General features: G+C 39.4%; 1 protein-coding gene across 8 annotated transcripts; it reads right to left on the reverse strand.

Annotated features, from left to right (window-relative positions):
• Positions 1-22,689, reverse strand: ZBTB25 (zinc finger and BTB domain containing 25). 8 transcript variants are annotated; one of them, XM_081154413.1, is made up of 5 exons: positions 22,362-22,554; positions 21,530-21,690; positions 8,544-8,723; positions 4,668-5,605; positions 1-1,546 (listed from the first exon to the last, which is right to left on the reverse strand). In XM_081154413.1, exons 3-5 carry the CDS (start codon positions 8,714-8,716, stop codon positions 1,422-1,424), a joined length of 1,236 nt encoding a protein of 411 aa, XP_081010539.1. In that variant the 5' UTR covers positions 8,717-8,723; positions 21,530-21,690; positions 22,362-22,554; the 3' UTR covers positions 1-1,421. The 8 variants fall into 8 exon arrangements, with proteins under 8 accessions (XP_081010539.1, XP_081010540.1, XP_081010534.1 ...); XM_081154414.1 differs by lacking the exon at positions 21,530-21,690 and having other exon boundaries at positions 22,362-22,529; XM_081154408.1 differs by lacking the exon at positions 21,530-21,690 and having other exon boundaries at positions 1-5,605; positions 22,541-22,689.
• Between the last annotated feature and the right edge of the window lie 92 nt (positions 22,690-22,781).

A 22,781-nucleotide genomic window follows, 5' to 3' on the forward strand; every position in this document is an offset into this window, starting at 1 on the left:
TGAGCTAAAAAAAGATTATATTTATGATTGAGTCACATTAATTTATTTGTCATGATAAAATACATGAAATCCACTGTTTTCATTCCATACAAAACTTTCTAAATTTCTGAAGCAAATCACAGTACATTAGGTGGAAGAGTTCAATCATACAATGTATTATTGATGTCCTTCTCCTGCATTTTGTTATGTGTTACTTGTATTTGAAGATTTCTTCCATGGGACTTTTTACTTGTACAAGTTTTTGAAATCCAAGTTTCTGTTAAAGTATTTTAAGCTGATATCTAAGCTAATTTAATAACTTTATTTGGCACAAAATAGAAGAGTAGATGACAGTTAATGTCAACTGCACTGGAGCAGTATCTACTAAGTAATCAAGTGCACAGATACATCCTGAAGCACAGTGGATTCTTCAAGGTCTTGAAGACAACAATCACAGTGTGTGATTCCTTGTATTTAAGACATCAGGTTTGGGGATTGTGTAATCTCACCAGTTTTCAAAAAGTCCAACCATACAAACACAGAAGTACAGCAGAGAATAATCATTTACAGATTTCACTCTATGAATTTAAAACTTAATTCTAATAAAATACCACAGAACTACATTGAGTTTAAAACATACAAAGTCACAAGTTACATTATGAAAACTTCCCACGTTGCATACTCTTACCTCAATTACTACAAAAAATTGATACTTATCAATGATCTCCGTTACAACATCAAGTATATGCCTGTGCAAATAGGCACGAGTGGAATTATACATTTTCAGGTTCTTTTTCCATGATTACAATGATTTCCTTCAGTTTTAAATGAAGCCTTTCCCATACTATTTCAATAGAACATAATGAATTATTGTTATATCCCCACTCCATTTCTTGTCCCCATCTACTTTTTAGATGAGTTACATCAAAGAAATAAAAATATTTCCACCATTTTCTTCTTCCTTTTCCTGGGTGTAAAAACAATAGGTTTGGAAGAACTTTCAGTAAAGCTGCAATTAGCAAGGCTTTATTCCCCAAAATGCAAAAGAACTAATATCCTTCTTGGTAAAGTCTAAAGAAAAATACTAACAATTACACTATAGTAGAAGAGGAATTCTGGTAACAATATTGTTTCTAGAGTATTTGTAAAAAAATAAAAATAGGGATATTGTCAACTAATTATTGAGTATTAAATTGTATATGACTGCTTCTAAGATGTTCTAGAATGTATGGGTTGGAATACTGAAGTTAACAGATTTAGTTATAGAACACGTAGTTTTCTTTATATGATTGGTTTTTATCAATAATACTAAGAGCTTAACACAATTTTAATACAAATCCTCACAGCACCCCTGTGAGGTAGAGATTGCTTATATCTACTTTACAGATGGGAAATCAGAAAATTAGAGCAAGAAATAATAATCTCAAGAGATACAATATAAATCAAGAAATTTTGGTTTTCTTATAAGGCAAACTGCACTTATCAGATACTGAGTTCTGACAATATGCTAATAAGGACAAATACTGAAATAGTCTGTTTTTCTCCAGGAAATAGCTATGTGTAGTATCTGGAAAGAAGGGAAAAATTTTAAGTTAATCCAAAGGGAAAATGTCTGGTATTTGCCTAAGGTGCATACAGCATTTCCAGTTCTTAGAGTTTGGTAATAATTATGCAAACCATTCTGTATGGCTAAGATTATTAGCTCCATTTTGCAGATGATTAGTCAAAATTAAGGGTTTAGCTGGAAGAACTTTTTTATACGAAGTAGATTTTCTTAGTGAGAAATCATATCTTAAAAAAATACACTCAGGGCACAGTGTTAGTCGTAACAATTATTTTAAAAATATGCCTGTTGAACAAATGAAAACAAAATGGGTCAGTGCCCACACCACTATTGAATGGTTCTCCAGAACCCAACTTTGGGAATTTTTTTCTATAAAATGGAGTTAACATTTTTTCCACTTCCTAAAACAGAGAATATCATGAAAACTAAGGAAAGAGCACTTGCTTTGAATTCCTAATATTAAGAGCAACTATATAAGTAAGAATAAAAATATAGTTAACCACTATTTTCTCAACACCCAACAAATGTAAATATACTTCTGCTTTAAGTTAATGTTGTCTATCATGGCCAATCAGCCACAAGCAAACTCTTACCATTTCCCCAGACCCTGCCCTGAACTGCTGCCCTACCCACACCACATCTCATATGCACCCCTAATCACGCCCTTTATATACAAACTTCTTTGTCAAGGACCAATGACTGAATAAGTAGTAAAGAATAAAGAAAAGTCAGAAAATTATGAGAAACAATAAAAATGAGAAAAATAAAATTTTACTTAAAGATGGCTAGGGAATATACCCTGAATAGCCTAAAAGATATGAAAATCAATGTTAATATTTGTGTTCATCCTATAAGATGAAATGTTTGAAGGCAGGAGGAGTTAAAATAACTGCTTAAATGATTTAAGTTTAAGATTAGATCAAGTTCTGACCCCAAAGAGCAACATATTTATTTTAACCACTTCCAATACAATTGATCCTCTATCCATAGCTAGTTAAGATTTTGATCTCGGCATATATCAATCTTGACCCCAGGCGGCCTTACTCACTTGTCTAAAGGCAGAAACTCGACTGCTTTAAACAATGCCCAATGGTTTTCTTCGTTTAACCCTCAACAAAAACTTACCACACTTCATAATTCAGCTAATCTCAATTTACCTAGAGAAAACCTTTGCACCCTTAGAATGAGCTGGATTACTCTTTGAGCTCTCTGCTGACTGAACTCTGATGCTAAGAAATCTGAAGTTGTCAGGAAATGTCCTCAGAGTGTGCGGTCACGAAGGAGCTTAGAGAGTTTTTGTATGCAGTTAAATTCTAAGCCTCACAAACCAAGATTATCAGATTTATTTACATTTCTGTAAGGCTTAGTATTTAACAGCACAGCATACAAAAAAGATGAGGCTGTTTTGAAGCCTCTCTCTTTTATTTATTCTTGACTATCTAATATTAGATATTTAAACATTTCAGGTACAATTTAGATCTATCCTGTGTGATGAGGTTTGATCAGCTATTTCCCAGCTACAGAGAGCAGGAGAATCTATCATTTAGTACATCAATTTTAATTTTTCTGGGGTTTTAAAGTTACATCACTATAAAAGTGAGTTAAGAGTTTATTCATGGAGAAAAATCTATCACATATTTTACACACAGTTCTAGGACACTGACTCTATCTACTTTGCTGGTTTTATGGACCAGAAAAAAGTGAAAACTGTCACTGAAAAATTATTTTTTCAAGTGATTGTTAGAAAATTAATTTTAACTCAGGCAGTCTAGAAAACCCTCTGACACTGAGGGTATAAAGATAATATGTATTTTACCATTTTCCTTTTTAAACTCATGGAAACCTCTGGTCATAGGAAAAAAATCTCAATTTTTTCTTAAGGTCTTTAAGATAATATTAAAGATTAGGGTGTTAGTTAATACAGATGTATCTGAATCTCTGTCTCGTATGCTCATCTGTGTGTATGTACCTTACTGTTATTCTCTTCAGGATTTTTTATGCCTGACTCTTCTCCTTTACTCTCTTTTTAATTGACATATTTTTATTAAAAATGAGGTATGGCCTAGTTGACATGGCTCAGGGGTTGAGCATCAACCTAGGATCCAGGAGACTGGATTCCTGGTCAGGGCACATGCAGGGTTGTGGGCTCGATTCCCAGTAGGGGGCGTGCAGGAGGCAGCAGGTCAATGACTTGCTCATCACTGATGTTTCTCTCTCCCTCTCCCTCCCTCTCTCTGAAATCAATAAAAATGTATTTTTTTTTTAAATGAGGTACGCTCACAATGTTAAAAGGTAAATAAAAGCCATGTAAAATGTTGCAGAGCTAGTAAGTAAAACATAATTTTAAAACTATTCATGATTTGGTATAGCTGTGCTTAAAACAATTTTTTTATACATTATAACATAGTTATGCATTAAAATAACTACTAATTTCCTATATGGCAGAAAATATTTTAAAATAATTCTCATAGGGGCTTATTCATGTGAAACAGCCAAAAGTGCCAGTCTAGAATATTCTTTAAAAAATATTTCATTTACTTCATATTAATTTGATTTTACTGATTCTACAACCTGGAAAAACTTAGAAATTCTGTAAGTACTTTACTCTAAACGTCCATATTACTACATTGATTTCTGATTTCTAAATTGTGAATTTATAAAAAGTTTACAGCCCTAGCTGAAGGTTATTTTAATAGCCATGAATTAATATATTACAATAAGGAGACAAATATATACAACATTAAAACTATGGATAAATGGTAAAGAAAAAAGTCAATATGGGATGGGGTAGAATGGGTCATTGGGGAGAAAAAGGGTCATCTGTAATATTTTAAACAAACAAACAAAAAGTCAATAGAACTTGGAAAATAATTTATGAATAAAAAATGCATGTGAATTTTGTCAGAACTGACATAAAAATTCTGGAGAAACTGCTACTCAACTAGGATAGTGTCCACATTTTCTTGTGGATGCTCTGACTCTAAGGCACAAGATGAGTCTAATTGCTCTTGCGACAAGCGGGAATTTTTCAGGGGGATATCAGACCAGTTGTCACAATAAGGCTGAAACCTCTGGGCTAATGCATTACCAAATCTTTGGTATCGGTTATACCTGTAAGATTTACCTTTGTGTGTATACATGTGTTCCAGCAATTGGCTCTTTCGGAGAAATTTATGACCACAGATGGTACAGGTGATTTTCCTTTTCCTTGAAAAAGAAAAATTACAGTTTAACTCTACTGGCTCTGTGTCTTTGGAGATCAAAGACACTTGACTGATCTGCAAAGGCTCTGCGGTAGCCCGGTTTGAGTGGTCAGGCGGCTGCTCATTCTCCTTGACAATGAAGGAGCTGAGCCTGCGGCATTCAAGAGCCTCACTATTTTCGTGAAGTGGATGCACTTCACCGAGGTCATTACTTTCCAGGATGGAAGCAGGGACACCAAATGGAAGGGATCCAGACACATGGGTATGAAGATGTTGTCTTAGGTTACCACGGGAATCAAAACGTTCTCCACAGTAATGGCATAAGTGAATTTTGATACTACTTTCGGTGAAAGTGGGGCCTGTCATCTCTGATGATGAGTGGCTTTGGGAGATCACAGATTCTGGGTCACATCTCTCCTGCTTGATGGACACTGGAGGCTTTTGGTGTTCCTCCAAGGCCTGGGTGACAGGATGGGCCCTCTGCTGGTCAGCAGTGCCATCATCTAGCCCAATAGCAAGAGAAAGCTGCAACTGGGGGTGGTCACCCTGGACAGCAGCTCTGTTTCCATTGTTATTGGAAGAAGTTTCTTTGACCTCCAGCCCTTGTTTGACAGCTGTTTTCTGGGTTGTTGAGATCTGAATGCCATACAAATTTGAGGACTGCACAGTCTCTGGTGAGAACACTTGATTCATTTCAGTCGCAATGTGAGAAAGGTAGTCGGCGTGAAGAAATCGAATCCCTTCCTCCAAACGACTATGATCCACAATCTGTTTTGGCCCTTTCCCCGTGTACATAATGTGCAACAAATAGCTGAATATGTCAGGTTGGATATCAGTTGGTTGTATTTTTATGCACTCACTGTTAAAAACAAAAAACAAACCCACACAAATGAAACAACCTAGTTGGCCTTTTAGTTAACAGTATATAGTCTCAGGCTAAAGCAATTTTTTCCTAAACTAAGCCATCTGCCTTGATAAAACACAGGAGCAATAGCTTAAACTTTCATTGGATACCAGTTTTATAGCCCAGCAACCAACCTTCAGGTATCCAATCTACTACCTAAAGTTAGGAAAAACACAGATATTCTCATTAATTCAACATTTATGCTGTGACTCCTAAGTGATACTAGCTGCCAGGGAGTAGAAAAATCATGAATAAAACAGGTACCCTGCTCTTAAGGAACTTAATCTATTGCGTATATAACCTAAAGAACCAAAAACACGGACTCAAATACCGATATACCAATGTTCAGTACAGCATTATTCACATTAGCCAAAAGGTAGAAACCACCCAAATGTCCATCAACAGATGAATGGATAAACACAATGTGGCACATACATACAATGGAATATTATTCAGTAATAAAACAGATGAAGTTCTGATACATGCTACAACATGGATAAACCCTGAAAACATGCCATAAGCAAGATACCACAGGAAAAGTTTTGTATGATGTCACTGATAGGAAATATCTAGAATAGGCAAATTCATACAGACAGAAAGTAGTTTAGAGGTTACCAGGAGCTTGATCGGAGGAGTGGTGGTGGTGGTGGTGGTAAGGAGTAATATATCTATTACTTAAAAGATATAGTTTCAGGGGTGATGGAAAGTTTTAGAAATAAATAGTGGTGATGGTAGACAACATCATGATGTAATTAATGCCACTGAATTGTACAATTAAAAATGATTAAAATGAAAAATTTTATGTTATATATATTTTATCACAATAAAAATATTTAAAAATTTTAAAAGGGTGCATTGAAATTGGTAATATTAGAATTTAAATTATGCTACCCTTATTTTGTCTTCCAAACTATATTAATATATCTACTCTTTAAGTCACAAATGAATACAGGGATAACTTTGAAAAGTTTTAAAATAAGTCCCAAGCCCATTTTTAACATATGAATCTAGAATTCAGATAATAGACGGAAATAATTGTGCAACAAGAAATCAGAAAACACCTTGAAAAATTAGGATAAAGACAACCTGAGGGAAGTGCTAGATGTCAGAGAACAATGGAATCAGTCAATAGGCTTACAGAAATTTGTGTTACTGCATCAGAAAGCACTGGGTGTCAATATGCTGACAATCCATTTCTTTAGTCCTGGTATCTTGGGATTCCCTCTTGGGCTTCACTCTTAGCTCTGACCCACCCACTTCCACAGTCTGTGGCAGGCATTTTTTATATCAGCACATAGCTCTGTTAACTGAGGATTTCCAGTTGCTCAACAGATAAGACATAGGCTGCCACCTTTCTATCTCCTGGATTTACTTTAGCAAGGTGCCTGGTACCCAACAGGTACCATGAGAGCTGAACCAACTCATAGTTCTTCAGGCAAGACTGATGTGAAGGTAGTGTTTCTAATAGAGTTTCTACATTAACACGGGTCAGAGAAGAAATTCTTTGGCATGGCAGAAAAGGCTACTACCTATTACCTGTCCCTCACTCTAACTTCCTCTCCACTTTGTGCGATACATTCCAATCATTCTGATCTAGCCTGGTTCATAACTGCATGTTTTAATGCATGTTTTTCTCTGCCACCAGTGAATTTTTTTGCATTCCTCTACAACATCTGAAAAACAAGTCCTGATCCTTCAAGGTCCAGGGCCTCTGTAAAATCTGTTCCAACCTTCTCAAAATAGGGCTGCTGACACTCCACTCTACCTTGTGCAACATTTCTATTATAGACTTATCACATTTATTACTAATAACAGCAGCTAACAGCGCAAAGCTCCTGTTCTAAGCACTTTAATATTATTAGCTCATTTAATCATCTCAATACCATGGGTGGATCAACTATTCTAGTGTTTTACAGAGAAGGAAACTGAGACAGAGAGAGATCAATTACACTGCAATTATCTTCTTTACATGCATTACTTCTCTATTAGACTATAAATTTCTTGAGGGCAGGGAGTATAACTTTATCTGTTACTAGGGTCTAGTACAGTGCCTGACATGTAAGTGTTCAATCAATAGTTGAATGAATGAACAGTTTAAGAAATATATAATTGGGCCCTGGCCAAATGGCTCAGTTGGTTGGAGCATCATCCCATACACCAAAAGGGTGCAGGTTCGATCCCCAGTTAGGAAGGGTACGGGAGGCAACTAATCGATGTTTCAAAAAATTAAAAATGTATGATGGAGGCTGGGATCCTAAGTATTTCATGTAAGGTCCTTTAAAAAAACACAGACTGTTCTATCACTTTCAGCCTAGGACAGAGTAAAGCTATTCTTCACCAAGAGCTCAAAATCTGAACACCACTTCCCAGCTCTCTCCCTGCATACCTAAATTCAAAAATGCTTTCTGAAAAACTATTTGAACTGTAATATGGAATATACAGTGGGCGGAATTCTGACACTGAAACCTTGCTATGAAAGTGTTACAGAATAGAAATCAACAACTTAGTGATTAAGAGCACATACCTTTAAGAGCACAGATCTACATCTGAGTCTAATTTATAACCCTGGATGGGCAAGTTATGTAACAACTGAGTCTCGACTTCCTTTTCTCTAAAATAGTATGGACAACAGATTTTTACATCGGGTAAATGCTTAGTGCTTGGGTATGGAATAAGCCTTCAATAAATTTGAGCTATTATTGTTTTTATTCTTACCTTCCACCATGGATCCTTCACACTGCAATCAATTACTGATATGTAAAAAAGCCACATATATTACAAATTTTTTTCTTATGGTGACCCCATGACAAAGAATCGCCCAAATGATGTTATAATAAGGTACAGATACACCACAATGTTAAAGCTCTTCTGATTTACAAAAGCACATCCTTACCTTGTTTGGTGAATAAATATCATCTTGAAATAGTTAGAAAAAGCAGCAAGTACTGCTCTGTGGGCTTTGAAGTAAACATCTCCAATAGCAACTGTGCAATCACACAGAAAACCAAATTCTCGTTGCATGTTCAGCTGCTGCAGAAGGACAAGGCTATGGCTGGCTGTGTCCATTGTGGCTCTGAGAAAAATGACAATATAAATTTGTGGGTTTTTTTAAAAAAATTGGCTACAGTTTACACAAACCTACAGAGTAACAAGAACACCTAAATTTATTTAAATGAAATTATTCAACAATTTTCTTTTTTAAATCCTCACCGAGGATATGTTTTTATTGATTTTAGAGAGGGAGGGAGGGAGGGAGGGAGGGAGGGAGGGAGGGAGGGAAGGAGGGAAACATCAATGTGAGAGAGAAACATCGATCAGTTGCCTCCCATACAAACCCCGACGAGGATCAAAACCACAACCTAGGTATGTGCACTGATCAGGAATCGAACAGGCAACATTTTGGTATACAGGACGATGTTCCAACCAACTGAGCCACCCGGCCAGGGCAACAATATTCTTTTTTTTAAATTTTATTTTCAATTACACTTTACATTCCATATTATTTTGTATTGCCCTGGCTGAGTAGCTCAGTTGGTTAGTGTGTTGTCCCGATTCACCAAGGTTGGGGGTTGGATCCCCAGTCAGGGCACATACAAGAATCAACCAATGAATGCATAAATAAATGCAACAAATCCATGTTTCTCTCTCCCTCCCTTCCTCTCTAAAACACACACACACACACACACACACACACACTTTGTATTAGTTTCAGCTGTGCAGCATAGTGCTCAACAATCTTCTACACTATTGATTTCACCCCAAATCTAGCTAACATTAAATCCTTCTAATATGACAATCCATATCAACTATGCTGAAACCATAAATATTTATGGTTTTTTTTCATCTAGTAAGAGGGCAGCTTGGTATGAGTGACACAGGAGCAAAAGGAAGGCCTGTCCTCTTTTATGTATGCAACCACAATGTTTTTAGTCCTTGGTTTTCCTCACCGGAAAAATGAGAATGAGATATTGATCCTTGCCTCAGAGCTAAATGAGGTAAGTTATATGAAAAGTACCTTTTAATTGAAACACTATTCAAATGTTAGCTATAAATGTTAATAACATAAGTGTGTCCTGGCTGGGCTAGAGTTGTCACTGCTCCTTAGGAATCCTCTGTGTGCTTAGGGGACACTGGCCTCCTAACTACCATACAATGTTTGGGAAATATATCAGTCACAGTAAGGTCATGAGCCTTTAAAATAGATGTCAAGCCACATCCCCTGATTTACATGGGGCTTGGGAGCCCCATGGGAGAGAACCTAAACCCTGATTTAACTGGATTCAGACACATATAAGTATGGAGAGTCATGAAGGAAGTAGAATGCAGGATGGGTGCACTGGTCTCAGGGGGGAAAAATCATGCATGAGGAAGAACCTGCAAAAGAATTCTGGCACAGAAGTCTACTATGAGTATCAGGACATTCAGGAGTGCTGTGGTTCCAGAGAGGTGGCAGGCTGTGCTTCACCACCTTCTCCATCCCAACTGTTCAGAGAACCCTGTTGCTTGAGGGAGAAGGTAGCTGTGGTATAGGGGCATCACTGGGGGGCTGGGAGAACTTCCTCTAAAAAAAAGATCCTAAAAAGAGAATGAAGTTTTCTTTCTAGCCATAGAGTCCAAGGGATATGGAGGACAGTGATTAGTGTGTGGAGTTAGCTGTCTGGACATTGGCAGTAGCTTGAGCAGCAGACAGTTGAGTGATTTATAACATAATAAAAATAGCTAACACTATATAGCTATGTGTCAAGCAATTTTTCACTGATTTAATTCTCAGTACAACTCTATGAGAAAGGGAATACTCAATGAATCTTACATATGAAGAAACTGAATCAGCATAGAGTTAATTTACCCAAGGTCACACTGCCAGTAAGTGGCAGAGCAGGGGACTCAAACTCAGGCACTGGATTCCAGGACTCAAATGTCCTCCCTCTCTACCTCCCAGGGAACATAACACACAAACTGCAGGAGCCAAGGGAACAGGCCAGATTATACAGCAAGGTGCCCCAGGAAGCCTCAGGAATATTTGGAGTAAAATGTTTGCGCTCCTGGGAGAGAAACTAGGGAGCAAGGAGTTAAGGGTCGGGGAAACTGTACCATTTAAACACCTCTTATAGAAATTTTATATCAAAAATATATACCTACATGTATTCCTTTTCCCCTTTTTTATTTTTTAAAATTTTATTTTATTGCTGACAGCATTACAGATGTTTCTCATTTTCTCCCTTTTTGCCCCCCTCTACCCAATCCCCACCCCATCCCAGGCCTTCATTATTTATTATTATTTTTTTTAATTTAATCTTCATCTGAGGATATGTTTTTAAAAATTTATTTTTAATTGATTTTTTAGAGAGAGAAAGGGGGAAGAGAGAGAGAGAAGCATCCATGTGAGAAAAAAACATCGATCATTAGTTGCCTCCTGCATGCACCCTAACTAGGGATCGAACCTGCAACCTGGGTATGTGCCCTGACCGGGAATCAAACCAGGACCGTTCAGTGTACAGGACGATGCTCCAACCAATTGAGCCACACTGGCCAGGGCTTCCTCTCATTTTTTAAAAATTATATTTCCGAAAGACAAATAAGTACAGGGAACAATGTAACATACACCCACCTTGCCACCCCTAAGCACAGAAAGTAAACATTATAAACATGGTAGAGAACCCCTAGCATCTTCCCCTTCATTCTATCTGCCCTCCCACCTTGTCTCCAAAGGTAACCACCATTATGAATTTGGTGTTTATGACTCTCCTATATTGTCACAATATTACAGCATATGTATATATCCCTTAAAAAGGTATGATACTGTTCTGCATGTTTTAAATTTTTATATAAATACTGTACTTTAGGAATCCCACAACTTGCTTAATTCTACATTCATACATTACTTTAAAAAATCCTTCTTATTCAAACGTAAGTTTCTCCCTTTACTCCCCCAATTAAAAAAATTTAAAAAAACCTCTTACCCTATACATTCTCATTTTAAAAGCCTTTAAGTAGCAGTGAAGAAATAACAAGATGATAAAACCGACAGAGACTTGAGCCTATCTCTAAGAATATAAGCAAAATCCAAATTGTGGGTATTGTTCCAAAAGGCCATTTAACCAAAAGCCACTATTTATTGTATTGACCACATTTCTCTGATTCTAAACCACCACCAATTTATAGGAAGACTTAAAAAAAAAAAAAAAGAAAAAGAAAAGCCCTGGCCAGTTTTGCTCAGTGGTTAGAGTGTCGGCCCTCAAATAGAAGGGTCTTGGGTTCGATTCCCAGTCAAGGGTACGTACCTTGGTTGCAGGCTCCATCTCTAGCCCTGACCAGGGTGCATGTGGGAGGCAACCAATGGATGTGTCTCTCACATAGATGTTTCTCTCTCTGTCTTTCTGTCTCTTCCCCTCCCTTTCACTCTTTCTAAAAATCAATGGAAAAAATGTCCTTGGGTGAGGATTAACCAAAAAAAAAAAGAAAGAAAGAAAAAGATTACAGGCTAATGGGGAGATAAAACATAGTAATTACGGCATGAAGTAACAAGTGCCATAGAGCAGTTCAGAGAAGATGTTATGTGAAGGGGAGATAAATAACAGGTCACCCAATGGAAAATAAGCCATTTGAACTGGATTTAGATGAATAGGCAGAAGGTGAACATAGCATTGCAGGCAGAAAACAGAATGAGTAAAATTACAGGGAGGGGTATAAACATATAGATAACTGGACAATTCAGTTTGGCACAGAAAAAACAAAAGTAAGTGATCCCAGTCAGGGCACAAAAGTAAGTGAATAACAAGAGATGGGGTCAGCTAGCTCCCAGAGGGTACTGAATGTAAACTAAAAGGTATTCCAGTGGCGTCTGAAGTGGAGAACAGTGTAGTCAGTATCTACCTTACAAGTTGTTAAGATGATGCATATAAGCACTTAGAAATAGTGCTCCCATAGTAAATGTTCAATAAATAAAAGTCATCACCACCATTAGGCTTCTGAGTCAAGACTGGTAGGCCTAGTAGAAATACATAAAAAAAGATTAGCAAGGGAAAGGCATGGAGAAATAAAGACCAGGAAGGAGCCTACTGCAATTTCCAAGTAATGGTGCAAGTGAAGGAAAGAATACGAGACACACCAGGCGTAGAACTGACATGACTTGGCAGACTGGATGTGGTCAGCCACAGAGAAGATCAAGTCAAAGGTGCGTCTCAGAATTCCAGCGTGGGTAACTGGGAGGCTTTGTTTACTCCTTCAGGTCATATTTGCAGAGTAACTGCCATGTGCTAGGTGTTGATATAAAGGCAGGGTCTAAGAATGCCACAGAAGAGGCATAGAAACTGGCTTGATGAGACAGGTTTCACTTTGGACACAGTGAGTTCAAGGTGTTCACTTTAGGACATCCGAGTATAAATGCTTAGTGATCAGTGAAGAGACAATATGTTGGTCTGGTGCTCTAGAGAGGGCAGGGCTGGAGAGAGAGAGGAGGTCCTCTGAAATGACAAGGATGAAGTCACCAGGAGTGAATGGGACTATTGAGTAAAATAAGAGGAAAAAAAGCCAAGAATAAATCCCTGAACAACAGAGAAAAGACACAATAAGGGAGACAGGAGAAACAAGAAAATACACTGTCACTGGGGGAGGATAAAGGAGGTGAAGGAAAGGTGATAACCTTGGCAAGAAGAGGTGGCAGTGTAGCTACAGAGTAACATGGAAATGAAGCCTGTTACAACAAGCCAAGTGGTGACCAAGAGGTTTCTGGTGACCTCTGAAAACAGTTTGGGAAAACGGCAAGAGCAAAATATCTGAGTGCAAGGTGATGTTGAAAAGTAGTGGCCATAAGGGGTGGTACAAATAAGATAAGACATTGAGGATGCTGCAGATGGAAGACAAGTTTAAGGCTAAAGAGGGGTGGAACCTCTAGAAGCCAGGAGGAATGCAATCAAAAGTATAAGCACAGCCTAGCCAGGCGTGGCTCAGCGGTTGAGCATCGACCTAGGATATAGGCGATCAGGGTTAGGTTCCCGGTCTAGGGCACATGCCCGGGTTGCGGGCTAGGCAGCTGATCAATGACTCTCTCATCACTGATATTTCTATCTCTCTTTCTCCCTCTCCTTTCCTCTCTCTGAAATCCATAAAGATTAAAAAAAAAAAAAAGTATAAGCACAAAAGTTAGCCATGGAGAAAAGAGGTATTTCTTTTTCTGACAGTGAAGAGGAAATGGTTCACGGGAGAATTCAAAACTATTCTTTTAGATGGCACTGATTTACAAATTAGAAGTCAGTCTATATGCAGAAGGAAGAGGTGAGTTTAGGCCTCACTTAGAGCAAGAATCCCTGATGCTAACACAGAGCGTTGAAGTTTATAGAGAACTTTCATATACTTATTTCTTTCGGCTTCCAATAATTTCTATTTTCATCATTTCCAATCTATTAAACCCAGTCAGTGAATTTTCTATTGCAGATAGATATTTTCTGGTCAAATTTTTTCATCTTATTCTTTGTTAGTTTCTATTTCTCTGCTGAGATTTTCTATGTTTACACATTACCACTTAATTCTGCTTTACATCCATAAGCCTAGTTATGATAGCTGCTTTAGATCTCCTCTGCCAACCTCTGGGTCATCTTGGGGTCAATCTCCATTAACTAGGGTGATAATTTCCTGTTTCTTATATGTGTAGTCATTTTGGATAATATCCTAGACATTGTGATTACTGTTAGATGGGCCAGGTACAGAAACCAGATACAGAGACTCACCAGGGCAGAAAGCCCACCTGCAAGGTGCAAAACTGGGAAAACAAGAACCTTGTTCCCTGACTTCCTCCAGCATATTGCTGGTCATGCGTTTAAACACCTAGGCCTCAGCTGTATTTCAGCTTCAGGCCCAGAAAAGCAGCAAAACCGGACAAGTGACACCCTGGCTGCCTCAGGACGAGCTATATTGACTAATGACCTCCTGCCCCGGCACCAATCAGTGGAGACCATGATCCTGAAAGAGCACACCTGGAAGGCTGATGAATATTCTATTCAGACACTCCTGAGACCTCCCCTAAGATTTCCACCTGTAAGAAAGAGATAAATGCGCTCAGGACAAAGGACCCAGTGCGCACTCCCCACTGGGGAGCACTCCGGCGCCATCTCCTTCCCCCCCTTCTTCCCTCCATCCCATCCCAGGCTTACCCCTTGAATCTGTCTCCAAGGCCCCTTCTCTCTCTGACTCTTCAGGGAGCTAAAGTGTCCTAGCCTGGGCTCTCCTGTTGCTTCTTCTGTGCTCTTCCTTGTTTCACCATCCCAAGTATATTTTTGCTGCCACCATGGACCCAATACCTTTTGACTCAGTACTGAGTAGCCCTTCCCTTGAGTTATCCCCATCTCCCATTCCCTTTCCTTAAATAAATTGTTTTTCTTTATTCACTGTCTGAGATGGCTATTTAGCCTGCCCTCGCACCACCAACCTTAACCTTTCAATTACTATCAGGGAAGGTGGGGAGCGGGGGGTGGGAGGGGAGAGATTAATCAAAGAACATTTCTATGTTTATAAGCATAACCCATGGACACAGACACTGGCCTGGGGAAGGCCTGGGGGTGGGGTGGATGCAGGGTGGTGAGGATCAATGGGGGTAAAAAGGGGATTTTTGTAGTATTTTCAACAATAAACTTAAAAAAAAAAGGACTTTAGATTCTGTAATATTCTTCCTAGGAGTACTGATGTTTTTGTTTTGTTTTTGCAATTAACTAGGCTGCACTTAAACTCTAAGTTCTGCCTCCTTACGGTTCAGATTTTTCAGTTAGGTGTGCTATTTGAAGGGTGTTCAACACGTATATAAGTTTAAGGGTTGGCAAGAGATTTGAGCTGAGTTTATATGTAGTATTTAGCTCTTCCACTCATCCTTTCTAGGGTTTTCCTGCTTACTTTCCAGCTGTGTGGTTACTCTTAACTCTGTCCTCTTTTGTTCAAGCAAATAAGATTACAGGTTATTATCCCAGTTTCAGCCATCCCCTCATGTCACCAACTGGGGCCTTCTCTTAGGATAAAAGCCATAAAAATGGAAATTTATACACTGCTGCTCCCTTCTTCCAAGGATAGACTTCCTTCCAGTTTCTGCTGGCATTTTGTCACTCGTTAATGACATCTGGTAGTTTTTCAAACTTTTTTTCCAAGTTTATAGTTTTTATCTCAATAAAACTATAAGCTTTTGTTTGTTTATTTAATTCTCACCCAAGGATGTTTTTCCATTACTTTTCAGAGACAGTGGAAGGCAGGGGAGGGGGCGGGGAGAGAAATAGAGCGAGAAACCCCCATGTGAGAGAGACACATCAATTGGTTGCCTCACACATTCACCCCAACTGGGCTAGGGACTGAGCCTGCAACTGAGGTACATGCTCTTGGCTGGAATCAAATCTGGGACCTTTCAGCCCACAGGCTGATGCTCTAACCACTGAGCCAAATCAGCTAGGGCAAAACTATAAGCTTTTATAAATCTCAAACTTAATAGGATCTACTCAGCCATAACCCTTTATCAGCAGTTCTAAAAAGTTCTGGTCTCAAAATCCATTTACACTCTTAAGAAAAGTACTATGGACTGGGAAGAGCTGTTGTTTATATGGGTTATGTTTATCAACAGTTACCATATGAGAAATAAAAAGTGAGAATTAAAAAAAAAATTATTTAAAATAACAATAAATTATATATTAACATATATAATACATTTTCTTTTCTAAAAAATATGTATTTTTTTAAAGTGAGAAGGGTGGCATTGTTTTACATTTTGCAATCCTCTTTAATACCTGGCTTTTAAAAACACAGCTGGGTTCTTTTCTATACTTCTGCATTCAATCTGTTGCCACGTTTTGGTTCACATATATTAAAAGAATTTGGCCCTGCAAAAGCGAAATCCTTGCAGACCCACTGAAAGGCTTTCAGGAACCTCCAAGGACCACACTTTGAGAAATCTGCCTTACACTATATTTTTTTGATTCTATATTGTAACAAAGCAGGTACTAACTTAATTCCATTTTATGGCTGAGGAACCATAGGCTCAGAGAAGGCGGGAAAGGTAACCAAAGTCAGAAAACTAGTTATTAGATGATGCTGGTAGTATGTCGAGTCTGATTTTAACTCAATGCCCTTTCTTCAAAATCCCCTTTAAGAACTTTCGACACATATATTGATGGAAGATTTTACAAATATATTGAATGAAATAAAGGGATAAATTTTTCAAGTTTATGAAATGAAATAAATTCAGATCTGTTAAAACAAAAAACAAAAAACCCCACAACTTATATACAGCTAGGTTCATTAAAACTTGTTTGCATAATAATAGACCTTTGATGTTTGAAGGCGACAGAACCAGATTTTACCTCAGGTCAATAAAGCCAATCCATCACAAAGTTACTGAGAACATTTTCTAATACAACCTACTTTGCAAATTATTAGCTAGGCTTTTTATATAGCCTTTGCTCATCATTTCTTTGATCATCCATTTTATTTTTTCTAGTATGTGGAACAGCCAGTTTCTTATGCATACAGAAAGATCTTAGAAGTTACATTTGAGAATTTTTGGTAAAAGTTTTAAGATGTGAGAGAGGCTGCAGAAAAATAATTAATCATTTTATTATACTTACAAATACTAGAGCCAAAAATGTAAGTACTACATCTTAAAATGCTTTATCTGTTATCAAAGTGGTATTTATATTACAATAGGGTTAGCACTGATATTTAAGCGAGACTACAAAAAACTTTTTACTTACTAGATAGCAGTAACTCTGGGATTAGCTCAAACTAAGTAAACCAGAACAGCTTTATACAAGTATCTATGTTTGTTTAACTCACAGTTACTTTGATATTCAACATCTCTGATTCTTATTTTTTAAAAATTTACTATATTAGTTAGACTGGACTCTCAGACCCATGGTAGCCAGAATGATGTCCTAGAATACAGCTTTTCATTCTCTCAGGCTGTAAGAATCTTAAAAAAAAAAAGAGTAAGACATTTGTTTCTGTGGAAAACAAATAGTCTTAGCTATTTTCTCTGTGGTTCCTACCACTGTGACTTTATCATTAATTATTAAGACAAGGAGACAGGAAAGTTGGCAGAGGCATGAGTACAGCTTTTTTGAGATCCTCGTGGCTATAAATACAAAGGTAAAAACAGATATTCAAATTGCCACATGATAAATGATTTTATACAATGATTTTTAATGGTACTGTCACATGATTGTGAAGGTATAACCTAGAGAAAGAATGTGTGCAGAAATGACTTTATCCTGGAATAGTAGCTCTTACTGCTGACTGTATTATAAAACTTTCCATGTAGAGCTGTACTAAAGTGAGTTCTACTCCAAACTAACCCAAACACAATAGCTGGGGATGAAGCACAGATCCTTCTTTATCTTTTTTTAAAATATATCTTTATTGATTTCAGAGAGAGGAAAGGAGAGGGAGAGAGATAGAAACATCAATGATGAGAGAGTCATTGATCAGCTGCCTTCTGCACGCCTCCGACTGGGGATCGAGCCTGCAACTCAGGCATGTGCCCTGACTGGGAATCGAACCCCAATCTCCTGGATCCTAGGTTGATAACGGTTGAGCCATGCCCGGCCGGGCAGATCCTTCTTTAAAAGGCTCCATAGGGCCCTAGCTGGTTTTGCTAAGTGGTTAGAGCGTCAGCCCTCCAACTGAAGGGTTCTGGGTTCGATTGTGGCCAAGAGCATGTGCCTTGGTTGCAGCTTCAATCCCTAGTAGTGGTGGGGGGGGGCAGGAGGCAACCAATCAATGTGTCTCTCTCACATTGAAGTTTCTTTCTTTTTTTTTTTAAATGTCTTTATTGATTTCAGAGAGAGGAAGGGAGGGGGGGAGAGATAAACATCAATGATGAGAGTCATTGATTGGCTGCCTCCTGCAAGCCCCCTACTGGGGATCGAGCCCAAAACCCCAGCATGTGCCCTGACCAGGAATCCAACCTCGGTTTCCTGGATCACAGGTCAACGCTCAACTGCTGAGCCACACCGGCCGGGTTCTCACATCGATGTTTCTCTCTCTCTCCTTTCTACTTTCTCTGGAAAAGCAATGGAAAAAATATCCTCAGGTGAGGATTTAAAAAAAAAAATTTAAAAAGCTCCGCAGGTGGTTCTAGTAAGATACCTTAGTTAAGAGCCACTACATTAGAAGAACAGGGGACAAAGAAACTCTAGAAAATACTTCAACTCTAAAATTAGAGAAAAAGAAGCAACTTCACAAGATGTGCTCAAAATGTGGGAATTATACCAATTACGTAAGTGAACAAAACCCAACAATTATAATTCTAATTGTAACTTTAAACAAAAAAATAAGTCAGGTTAAGAAACAAAAGTGCTTCCAAACTAGTAGGATGGGCATTGGGGGCAGAGGAGGAACACATCATTTCAGACTTCTTCCTAAAAAAATTTAGGAAAAAGATATATTTAATATTTACTCTCATACACCATCACACCTATTTTCACAATATGTAAAAATGATGTGGAAATTCTAAATCTGAGAATACTGGTTGAGGTAAGATCTGCAGTAATTCTAGGCACCTGCTTATAAAAATCAGTGAGAATATTACAGAAGAGGGTAAGAAGCAGACGTGGTAGAGATACAGGAAGAGCAGTTATGCTCTAGAAACCTTTAACGGAACAGGGAAACGTTAGTCTGGGGCCTCCTGCCTGTTGGTGGACACAGCCAGCCTATACTGCATCTCTAACCCCCATCTAACCAACATGTGGGATGCCTGATAAAGCCACAGCACCAGGCAAACAAAAATGACAACACTAGTCAGTGCAAAGTGCTAGGGGACCTTAAAAAAAAATCAGAATCCTGTTAAGGAAAGGAAAATATTCTTTTTCGTCCACTAAAAAAATAAAGACTGCATTTCTGAAAGAAAAATAAGGTACTAAAAGGACAGGAGAACATTGGAAAACAACAGTGTTAGTATAGATCTAGAAAAGTACAAACAAGAATGATTATAACTTCTGAGTATAGGTAAACCAGTACTTCCTTTGCCATGGAATGCTCCAGAAACACGTTATCAACGTGGGCTAATGAAACCCTTTGCTTAAAGTGTCTAGAGTTTTTCAAAAGGAACAAAAAGTCATTGTATATTGATTTGTAACCAAGGAAGAAATAAATTAGAAAAATTCCAAAAATAACTAACAACACTACAAACACTTTTTTTCTAAAGATAAGATTAAAAAAAAAAAAAATCCTGCTAGCAAAGGGAAAGCAGAATTATTAATAAACTCAATCAATAATCCTGAAACTGATGTTTGCTTCAAACACTTTATTTCCTCTTCCTCCACTCTCCCTAGGCAAGTTCAAGTAGAAATATCTTTCCTACCCTACAGGGATTAATACTGTTCTAGTTATTATCAGTAGTTACTATTATAATGAGTAAACACTATGTGCAAGGCCTTGTATTAAGTGTTCTACGTACATTATCTCTTTTAATCCTCACCATGACTATATGTTTTCTTTTTCTTTCCATTTTACATGAGGAAAAACCTAGACTTAGGACACACAACCAGCAAACGGTACAAAGTGAGGATCAAAAGTTAGGTCTCACTCCATAGCCTGTGCTCATAACTATAAAGCGGCATTTTTCTTAGCATTCTTTAATCAAAAGACTGACGTTCACATGCAGTTTGGAATAAATAAGCAGAAAGGGAACACAGGAAGTGGTGCAGAAGTACTTTATAATTTATCAAGATAAGAGCACCTGCACTGCTTTTTTAAGACAAGAAGAAGAAAAAAACACAAACCCCAGCAACTCTGAAGTAACATAAAACCTGCAACTCTTTTCTGGCCTTGTTATTACTAAAATGGACCAGTTTTTCTTTAACAAGACGGTCAAGCAGCACCTACAGACCACAGTAAATAAATCACGTTGGTTCAGTGGTGGGGAGGGCATTATGCAACACTTCCCAGCACAGCCCTCACCGGGATAGTTTATGGCCAAGGCACTTGGGCCCCTCCTCCTCAGAGCTAGACAGCCTGGCTCCTTCATATTCCCCTCAGGAGATAGGGTGGAAGCACACAGCTCCACTTTCTAAGGCGCAGAGGGCAGCTGAAAGTCCTGCTCAGCCTCTCTGGGCAACCACAGGCGCCAATAAATCAGCCACAGGCCATTTCTCTCATCCCCTTCCTGGCTTGAAGGGGTAGTGAGATATAGTCTGTGCAAAATAGCACACACTAGATTTGGGAGATAAGTGATCTAGGCTTGAATTCTACTGCAAATGGCTGCATTATTGAAGCCAAGTAAATCTCTCTGAGCCTGTTTCGTTTGTTTGCAATATGGAGACAATACTACCTCCTTTTGGTAAATATAAGAAATTCATCTATGAAAGCAGCTAGCCGCTGCAGGTACTTACTTAATAAATCACCACCAAACCTGAGCAGAACCCATCTCCACTACCTCCAAATAAGATATTCAGGCCAGGGCTGGGCAAAAAGGTGTAGCAAGTCCTGTGAGCCCCCCCCCCCTTTTCTGCTGACCATCCCTGTGATGTTTCACTGCTTCCTGGTAACCTCCCAGCCATCAGTACTAATCTATTCCATGTCCCATCCATCATTGTTTTATTCCTTATTGAAGAACTGATGTCTGATAATGTATTAACAGTTTACTTTTAATTAAAACATATCCATATTACTAAAGAGGAATTTGATGCCTTAACCTTAAGGAAGCAACCAATGCAGCAAATGCTGGTTATTCTTACAGAGAACGGGGATGAACTGGGGGTCGGGGGAATGAGAGGGCTTTGAGCTTCTAAGTACATCACAGTCATTCTAGTTCACCTAGAAATAGTGCTAACCCCATTTCTCAAAATACCAAAGCCATCACACACTGGCCAAGTCTGATTTCTCAAGACTCTGGATCAAGCCAAGTATAATCACCTCTGACAGATAGTCTCTACAGTGAGTGGATTAAACTGGCACTGCACTCCTGGTGTGGTAGAAAGTGCAACGACCAACGTGTCCGGGGCCTTTGAGTCCACTTAAGAGGTGCAGGACCTCACTCAAGCTAAGCACTTGCTCTTTAGGCTGGGTGTCCTCATCTGTAAAATAAGAGGGATGCACTGGATTTTCTATAAGGCCCCTTTCAGCTTTAAAATCTGTGATTACAAAGTGTACTTTACACACTTGACAAAACCCTGTAAGAATGAACAGCTTTACCAAAAAGACTTGATTCTCAAGAGAATGAGTGCCAAATTTAATCCCTTGGGGGGGGGGGGCGGGCGTTAATTTGTGAAACCTGTTAGCTGCTGTCAAGTTCCAGATACAGTGCCAGGGGCTGCTTAAGCAGCTTGACAACAGCTTGTTTTCTCCAAATGAGTGCTAGCTCGGGAAGGAAGTGATAGATGGGGCAAGCTTTAAAAAGAAAAACTGGGTATGTTTAGAATGAGATTAATATAATCTGAAAAAAGAAATGAATTATGGGACGGGAGGGGTACTTCCTGCTCTGAAAACAAAGTAATCACAAATGGGGGTGGGGGAGAGGGAAGACACTGGCCTCTCGCAGGCTGCACCTGGAAACCCGCCCACTGGCGAAAGGGGTCGGCGCTGCCGCCGGTAGAACGCCGCCCGCCAGCCGGGGCCGCCGGCGCGGGGCCGCAGCCCAGCCTGCAGCAGGCGTGCTCGCGCGCTCCTAGCCTGCGTCAGGCCCCGACAACGGCCTTGCGCGGGCAGCGAGGGCGGCTCCGGCTTCCTCGGCCCAGCGCTCACTCACGGTTGCTATTTCCTCCTTGCCCTGATTGACACGTCAAACGGACCCAAAACACTCCTCTCCCCAGCTACTTGCATCTGTCCCGCCACCGGCGCAGCTGCAGGCCGCCGCCGCCCCAGGCGGCTCGCGGCGGGAGGGACTGAGCCTGGAGCAGCCCACTGGGGCCGGGCCGCGTCGCTTACCCAGACGCCGCCGCGGCGGCCAGCCCGCTCCTCCAAGCGAGAGGGGCGGCTCCCGCGCCCCAAACGTCACGCGGCGGCGCCGGCTCACGCACCCCGAGGTCCGTTCTCGCGCGGCTTCCCGCGCCGACCGCCCCACGACCGGCCCACGTGACTGTGCGCCCAGAAGCCGCGAACTAGGGGCGCTGGGGCCGTAGTGTGCGTGCGTGCTTACGTGAAAACCCGCCCGCCCGCCCGCTCCAGT

Source organism: Miniopterus schreibersii, assembly GCF_964146895.1.
Source record: "Miniopterus schreibersii genome assembly, chromosome: 1".
Classification (NCBI taxonomy): Eukaryota; Metazoa; Chordata; class Mammalia; order Chiroptera; family Miniopteridae; genus Miniopterus; species Miniopterus schreibersii.